Here is a 9,292-nt window from a genome sequence, read left to right on the forward strand (position 1 = left end):
GACAGCAACTCTTTAACTAATTTGATTTGAAACCGAAAATTAGAAGTCGTATTTGCTTTAAAATCTATTTTTAACTGTGACATTTTTTATATTTACCAAAATAGTCATAGAAATCTCATAGAATTAGACTAAAAGGGTATAAAAGTCGTTCAATATTTAAAGAATATTTTGGTCAACCAACTTTATATTCATGCTTTTCTAATAATATAGATTATTGTAATATGTATTTTTTTAATAGTAGCTTCAATTTTTCCATATGTATATCTTACACATTTATATTTCTATTTTTAATAATAATTTTTATCTATTATATTAATTACTCCCTCCATCCAAAAAAGATTCATGTTTCGGATTACGAGGATCAAACGAGTACTAATGTTCGGTGTGAATTAGGACATATAATTTTTAATTTTTTTGAAATAAAAATTATATATTTAGAACCTGCATAAAAAGTATTATAAGTTACAATAGCTAACAATTCAAAATATTTAGAAACTATTTGAAAAAATTATGGTCAACCAAAATATCCTTTGACTATCCAAATAATAATTAAGGCAATCTTTTCTGGATGAAGGGAGTAAATTTATAAAAAGATTTGTCCGACCGCGCAAAGCAAGGGACCAAGGGTGTATTAACTAGTTTTTTTGGATATACATGTACAGACAGCACGGTTATCTTTAACTTTAGTCATCTCATAGTTTGATAGTGTTCTGATTAGAGCGAGTATCCTAATACATGGAGTACTCTCAGGAAAACATGTATTTAAACTCAGCTTGATATTCAATATACATACAGTTTTCAATCTTCACTCAACTGTTCATAAATATCAACTAGACTTTTGCACTTATAACGTGAAATTATCAAACAAATAATTCAGTTAACTGAAATTTTATTCACCTCCAAAAAGATAGTGCAATTGAGTTGAGGAAGTTGTGCAACATTTACTCTTCCTAGACAAAACTGAAAGATAACACGGACTTCCAATCATATAAGTCGAGATGGCGTATGAAATTATCAAATATAAAATGCTCAGATATATTATCATAGATGTTAAAAGAAATTACATGATTTGTCTGGCAGTAAGATTGAGAACAAACATGACAATATATTTAGCATAGTTTGAGAAGTTGGACCTCAAATATAATGGAGGATATCACCTAAAGATCATGAAACATAAGGAGAAACTATATTCCTTCAACTGCAGAAAGGCGAAATACAAGATCTTAGTGGTTAGTCTTGCAAGAACCACTTAAATTTAGTTCAAACAATAGAGACTAGTTATTGTTCAAAGAATATACTGTGATTCAGAACATTACAAACTTTCCTTCACCCTAGTCATACATCTTCATGCGGAAAAGGTTGGTTACTGGGGAAAAAGGCAGCAGTCATCAGAACAGAACGATGAATACAAGTGAACACAGTGAAGAATAACGAATCACGGGATGTTGCATAGCGGAGACAAGAGAATAGTTGTATATGGAAGCTCTTTTGTCATTAGCCGATGACGAAAATGTGACTATGCACATGCAGAGCAGACCAAACTGCACCTTTAGAATTCATCACTCCTTCATTCACCTAGTTTGCAGCTGCGAATGTATGGATGATCAAACTTAATATATTTGGTCCAGTATGACTGGTATTTTGCCATTGCCAACTCTAGCCATGGTTTCATGTTCCCGTTGTAGTGTATCACAGCGGCATTCTCTATTTCTGACCTATCAATGCTTGGGCTGTAACCCAAACCTAGAACATGCCACGACTTATCCAATGGATGTGTAAGCCCATAGAATGTCATTAGCCCTGGAGGTAGTGTCCCTAGCTTCCACAGGACCCTGTCTTCATTCTAATGGCAAAGGCAGAAAAGAAGCAAATCAGTTAGTAAGGTCCCCGGGAAATTAAGATTTTTCCTATATATTTGGTATGGTATAAGGAGAAAAGCAGAATGCCAAGTTTCAGTACATGTAATCAATCACTATTTTGGTGTAAAGTAACATATGCTATATTCCAAATATTCTCAGTCAAAGTAAACTTCTAGAAGTAAAGTTCACATACTGGAGCTCCGCGTAGAGGGACGAAAACAGTAAAGAAAAGGCAAAAGATTTCTCACCATGTTTTGCCACTTGTGATATATACCAGTTATGTCTCTCTTCTTCCACTCCTTAAGATCAAAAATGTTCATCCCATATGCCCACCCACAAGCATTCGGATCGAAGTTTTTGGCAATATGAGGATTTGAGAAATTTAGATACTTGTCAAAACGGTGAAAACTCTGACCACATGTTTCAACAGCACCATTCACTTTTTCGTGAAGATTTACCGACCACAGACCTGTCAAGTCTTTCTGAACAACAATATCATCATCCAGAAAAAGGATTTTATCCAATTTGGGATAAATCTGAGGGAGATAAAATCTAAGGTGATTTAGCATTGAAAGATATTTGGGGTTCCGGTACTTCAAATTAGAAGAACCAGCTGATACTGAGGTGGAATGTGAACCCTTGAAATAGTACTCCTTCATAGCAGCAGACTCTAGCTGCCGCAGGACAGGACAGTATGAAGAATTAAGCCACTTGAACTCGTCGACATTTTCAACATGGATTGTAGCTTTTCCAGGAGGGTTCAATAAGAACCACATATTCATAGCTCCAAAGTTCAACTTATCAGTGACAAGATGAAATACATGTTTTTCTGGTTCCTGCAAATCAATAGGTGGAATTTAAAATAGCCCATCCGAAATTAGCTTCTAAAATGTAGACAACATCTTTCTGGTGAAGTAACTATCAGAACCATGCAAGACATTTAGATATATCAAAGCGTATACCATTTTATCACCAATTTATCATGCATTAATATAAGGTTTGTGATTGTTATCACGGATTAGGGACATCATCAAGTGATACAGAAGAATATAGAAAGTCTATCACGCATCCATAATTCCATAGTAAAGATAAAAGACAGATGTGGATAATGGTCTGGACAATGACAGAAAGAATTCCTCACCTTAGCATTCAAGATAGTTGAGTTGACAACAACTGAAGCAGCCAAAACATTGTCAGAGAACAGGGCATAATGGAAAAGGCTAGGATTTTCCAGATTCTCACTTCTAGGGAACTTTCTTTTTTCAGGAGGGAGGAGGTAATAATCAATAGCCAGACGCATGGATAAGCAGTGGATGCCATTTGGAATGGTCTTTGCAGCTAATTGGCTCAAAAATGTGCTCTGCCTCTTTAAACTTCTAACTTGCTCATCTGCAGTCTGCAGTATTGCTCTAAGCTTCTCCGTGACAAGCTTGCAGTCATAGAGTTGCTCTTTGGCTTTGGAAAGCACTTGGCCCATTGATTTAATCTTCTCATGTGCACTATTTGAACATAGGAACATAATTTAATCTTTCCGATGGGAAACAGGGACAAATAAACAACGATCAAGTATCCAAAGGTCAAAAAGAATCTTGTACCTGCGAGATAGATCAGCATCAGATATTGCTTCACCTAGAGCACGCCGACTTTCTTTAAGCTGTTTCTGTAACTCGTGAGCCAAGCTACGCTTTTCCTTCATTGTTGCAATGCTTATATACACCCTTGCCATAATCATTTGGTCTCGCATCAAGCGTACCTTTGAATCAGTATTCTCATTTTCATTCTCTTTCCTCCATATGCTATATTTCCCCAGCACAGCAGAGTCAACTGAATTGGAGCGTTCAAGGGCAGCATTTTCAAGGTTCACAGTTACATCATCATCCTGTTTCACTAAAGCAGCAGCACGCTTTTCACGTTTCCTCTCTCTCAATTGCTGCATAGCACTTCAAAAGCTATAATAACACAAACAGCTAAGGTAGACAAAGGTAGGGGGAGGGTAGGAAAGAGAGAGAGAGTGAGTGAATCTGAGCGCTTCAAATCAACAAATCTCTCTCTCTCTCTCTCTCCTTCTCTTTGTTGATATCAGAAGTGCAACAAAAGTAAATGCAAGCACAAAGTGGCTGATAATTATAGTACCCTTCTGGCCAAAATAGCAGGTGTATCCAAAAACTGGGAACGATCATCTGCTTGGAACAAAGTAAGCCTCTCGCTCCAATCCAAATCCTGCACCAGGATAATTTTCTTCGTCATACAATCAGCATATTGGAATTCTAATACATAGTTGATACATAACAAATCTAGATACCTGTTTTCTTGGAGTAGTTGAAAAATCATTATAATCTGTACAAGGAACATAAAGTTGGGTTACAACAAATTATGCAAGCTTAGGGAGGACAGTACAAGTGAGACAGTTAAATACAATTTATGCATTCTCAAAAAAAAAAAAAAAAAAAAAAAAATACTCCCTCTGTTTCAATTTATGTGAACCTATTTCCTTATTAGTAAGTGCCAAAAGAATGACCTCTTTCCATATTTGGAAACAATTTACCTTTATGCAATGATTTATGGCCACACAAAATATATGTGACTCATTTAACACCACAAGTTTAGAAGTCTTCTCTACTTTCTTAAACTCCGTGTCCAGTCAAATGAGTTCACATAAATTGAAACGGAGGGAGTAAATCATTAAGTGTCTTGGCAAAGATTCTATTCAATACCCACCTTGAACCACCACCAAAGGAGCCACTACCTTTCTCACTATGAGATGAGCTCTGACAACAATCAAAGTGGTGCCAATTACCTCAAAAACAATGTTTTTTAAAAGCTAAAAGTGCAAATTATTGACAAGGTCCCTAAGCTTAAAGCGAAAAGCACTAAATGAAGCATACGCTTCTTTGAAGCGCACAATTTACGAAAAATTAAAAGTGCCCAAACATATATGAGTTTAGTACTATAATAATCAAACTATTATTAAAAAATAACTAATTCCAGCATCCTATATACAATAACGCCGAATTAATCGACTCCTCAGGGGTCATTCGGTTTGAAGGATGGATGAAACAATCCTGGAATAAAAAAATTCAAGGTTTAATTTGTATTTTGAATCATGTATAACTGATCCTGGAATAACTTAATACACCAATTGGTTAATTATCTTATACCACCAACAACATGGAACGAATAACTTATCCATTGTATAATTTATCCATGGATAAAACACCAAAAGGACAAAACTACCCTTATCTTTTTCCAAGAAGCCAATAAAATTCAAGCATCCAAGGATATAATTGTAAATTGTCTTTTAGTTTTAAAAATAAACAAATATTTTACATAATATGTATATCCAATTTTAGTACAATCAAGTGATCAACCAAACACCCAACAAGAAATAATCCATGTATTAATTGTTCCTACATTACTGATCTCTGTATAATAATCCCTGTATAAGTTGTCTTCAAACCAAATGACCGCTCAAAAGTTGAGATTCAGAGAACCAACTGCTTCTTGTTGGAATCACCTTGCGCGTCATTCTTTGAACTTAGAAGCACATCGCTTCAAGCGATGCAGCGATGGCTTTTAATAATACTGATCAAACATCCAACCTAGCCACCGGTTCCATTCCGAAACTACAAGTTACCTAATCTCTGCTACCCAAAGAATTAATTTTATATATTATTAGTATTTTGAGTGCATTTGACATAGAGGAGAATGTTATTCCACAAACATTAGAATCCCTTGAAAATAATTTATCTTTGAAATCATTTTCTTGACATATGGTAATCATACAAGCCAGTCCTGAACTACGACAAAGGAGTGTTGCGGTAAGGTGATAGTCGTAGTCTAACTTTCAGGAATCTACCAAGTATTGATTGTCGGGACGTGCCTATGTAGACCCACTATATCAACACCCAGGTGCTTGTTAAATGAGCTAGTTCCATAATATCACAACCCAAGTGTGAAGGACTATTGATATGGATTTTAATAACGTGAAATGGATACATAGTTCATTTTAAAGAAAGCCCAACCAATTTGAGATTAAGATATAACTGATTATTTTGGTTTTTCTCAGAGTTTGAGGTATGTAGAAGAAGAGATGAGTGTGCTTCCAATTCATGGTACTGGAAACATAAAAAATAGGCCTTTTATTTGATTTTTTAGCAACTGTGACAGACAGTTAAAAGTCAACTTAGAAAGGAGGTTAGATAGGAGGTTATGGAGGACGCAGATTAGAGTAGAAGGTTAGTAGGTAGTCCCGCTTACCCTTTTGTACTAGTAGTCGCAGTTTTGCCCTATAGTTTCTTGTCCTTTGTTTCATGCTACAATCTATTGTTTCTTGTACTTCGATTATTTTATTCATATGCGGTAGCTACTACTCCTTTTTTCAGACTGCTTATCATGATTTTTCGCTTTCGTTATTTCATTTCCATACTGCTTTTGAATTGCTTGTCCTTTTTAGACCTTTTCCATGCTTTCTCTTGAGCTGAGGGTCTTTCGGAAACAGCCTCCCTACCTTCTGAGGTAGGGGTAAGGTCTGCGTACACTTTACCCTCCCCAGACCCCACATTGTGGGATTTCACTGGGTATGTTGTTGTTGTGACAGACAGTTAAAAGAGCATTTCCCATCTTTCTATATTGTTCAAATCATCCGCGATATGTATTTAGATTTGGAGACAAGGAGATGATGCCTCTATTCATAAAGAGCTAAAAAGAAATCCTATCCGATTCTCTAGTGTGTTCCACTTATTAATTATTATCAAACTAAAGCATTCAGACTCTCTATCCTAAAGTAGTTTTTTCTTTTAAAAAAATAAAAAAATTGGATTTGTCCAAAACTTATTTCAGCATTTCTAAGAGGATAGCATTTGCCAACATTGTTCAATGTTTTTCCAATATAATACTATATAATTCAATAACTGACCCCAACTAGTTTGGAATTGAGACTTGATTGAGTAATCGATCGTGTGTTACTTGCACTCTCTACCACATGTGGTAATTCCTAATATACTCTAATCTTATATGATTGCACATCCATCCCACATTCATGTTTCTACAACACTTGTCTTGTGAAAAGGACTTTGTCCCAACATTTAATCTTATATGATATTTGTTGATCTCATAATCGTTCCATAGAACTTATCTTTCTTTTGCAAATTATCTTCCTATCACCTACCACTCAGGTATCGCTTACGCTATCCTATTTTAATTCGATGTCTTACATCTTTATATATTATGCTATTCTTCTAAGAGATTAAAATTGTCTACATTTACATATACCACAACCCCATCTAATCTCACTTCAATATCACTCTTCTTATAGGGGTTAAACTTGTAATGTTAACAGTATGTGTATGTCTACTTCAACTTATCCGGGAACTCAAAGCATTATACAGGCTTTTCCTTTGAATCTAAAACCAAACTGAAAACCATAAGTCATGCACTGCTCAAGATCGCATATCAGCTAAATTCTAACAGTATAGTCTCTGTGCTACTTTATTTCAATAAATGTTCACTTATCCCAAAAAAGGACATATCAGCTAATCCATATGGAGAGCTAAAGAAAGCTTTTGATATACAGATGTAATTTTTCTTTTCTTTTTTTCCCTAAACCTCAGCATAAGCAAGTATGTATTAGTACTACCCAAATCTATGAAGTTAAGAAATCAGAGAGGCAGTAAAATTAGTGAAATCAAATTCTCCCAGAACATCCATCAGCTGTAAAAGAAAAGGTGCGAAGACAAAATATTACTGTGACATAGTCACTTCCACAGTTTTAACATCTTAGACATAATAGTTAGGAAAATGTACAAATAATTTGCATACTTGAGCAACAGTGCGTTTTTGGTAGATACTAACATTCTTCAATTAAGGAATCAAGGAGTGTCACTCCGAAGAACTATATAGACTCGTTCTCCGCCTTTAGCTCTATTCCATACATTATCCAACTGAAAGTAAATAAATTAGGGGTCGTTTGGAAGGGTGTACCAGAATAATACTGGTACAAAATTTTAGTAGGACAATGTTTGGTTGCAAATTTAAGTCTGGTACAACTAATACCAGTATTACTTCCTATTTAGTACTATTGTTATACATAATAAACCATGGCATTAACAATACCAGTACTATTCTAATACTTATACACACTATTCAGTACTATTTAGAAATTATGCAATGCATGTTCTATAATACAACAAACCAAACCGTCGACAAAAAAATAATGCCAGCATAACTAATTCCGGCATTACTAACACACCCTATTCAGTACTATTGTAAACCATGACATTAACAATACCAGTACTATTCTAATACTTATACACCCTATTCAACACTATTTAGAATTATGTCGTGCATGTTATTTAATACAACCAAACAGTCGACAAAAATGTCTACATAACTAATCCCAGCATTAATAAAATACACCCTATTCAGTACTATTCTTCTACACCCTACAAAACAACCTTTTAGTTAATCGCACCAAATTCAAATTTGAATCAAACAAAATGTTGAGTAAGTACTAAGATCACTAACAAAATTGAAGATAAACCATCCTCAAATTTAGATTCACTAATTTAAACCACAAACCCAACAATGCAGAAAATAAAACACTAACCAATTGAAGTAGAGCTGTACAAGCCATGGCCCACAAAGAAAATCAACGTAGCAAAGAATGAACACAACACTAATAATCCCCTTTTCAATGCCATTTCCTGTCCAGCAACAAATTAAAAAAGAAATTCACTCACAAAACATGACCTAGATTAGATTATACACAAATAAAGTGAATTTTTGGAGAAATATTATACATAGGAATTAGGAATGTTCCAGAGAGTTAGTTCTCCTGCTACGAGAATTTCAATTACCCAAAAAAAATAGAAAAATGAAAGGAATTTGAAATGAAAATCGAAATTGTGTGTGTTAAATGAGAATGTAATACTATAAAATAGTGATTTGAAGAACCAGAAAAAGGAAGTTAAGGGAAAAAGGAGAAATGAAAATGGAAAGTGAATCTGAGAAATGAGAATTTGGGTGAGAGAAAATACATTTTTTTTTTTTTTTTTTTACAATTTTGTTTTCTCTCTTTTTTCATTTTTTTTTTTCTGGTTAGAGAAGTATTGTACGACGACTAGTAATTGCTCATAATCACGTGAAATATTAGGAGCGAAATGACACAATTCGTCCAAATGTTGTACTGTATTCATTAGTACAATATAATACCATATTACTAGCCTGTTTGGCCAAGCTTCAGTTTATGTTTGGCCAATTAATTTAAAAATCACTTTTTAGCAGCAATTAGCGTTTGGCCAAGCTTTTAAAAAGTGATTTAAGCGTATTTTTCTCAAAAGTGTTTTTCAAAAAAGTGCTTCTGGGGATGAACTCCTTTTTTTAGGTTCTAAAACTCGCATGCTTACTTCTAAAAGTTTATTTTCTCAAAATGTTGG

General features: G+C 34.5%; 1 protein-coding gene across 1 annotated transcript; it reads right to left on the reverse strand.

The window, feature by feature from the left end:
* Positions 1-1,164: 1,164 nt before the first annotated feature.
* Positions 1,165-8,949, reverse strand: LOC132053565 (polygalacturonate 4-alpha-galacturonosyltransferase-like). Its single transcript, XM_059445653.1, has 8 exons — positions 8,657-8,949; positions 8,464-8,560; positions 4,162-4,196; positions 3,993-4,079; positions 3,455-3,789; positions 3,001-3,358; positions 2,108-2,695; positions 1,165-1,843 (listed from the first exon to the last, which is right to left on the reverse strand). Exons 2-8 carry the CDS (start codon positions 8,555-8,557, stop codon positions 1,568-1,570), a joined length of 1,773 nt encoding a protein of 590 aa, XP_059301636.1. The 5' UTR covers positions 8,558-8,560; positions 8,657-8,949; the 3' UTR covers positions 1,165-1,567.
* Positions 8,950-9,292: the final 343 nt, after the last annotated feature.

This window comes from Lycium ferocissimum, chromosome 4 (assembly GCF_029784015.1).
Source record: "Lycium ferocissimum isolate CSIRO_LF1 chromosome 4, AGI_CSIRO_Lferr_CH_V1, whole genome shotgun sequence".
Lineage (NCBI taxonomy): Eukaryota > Viridiplantae > Streptophyta > Magnoliopsida > Solanales > Solanaceae > Lycium > Lycium ferocissimum.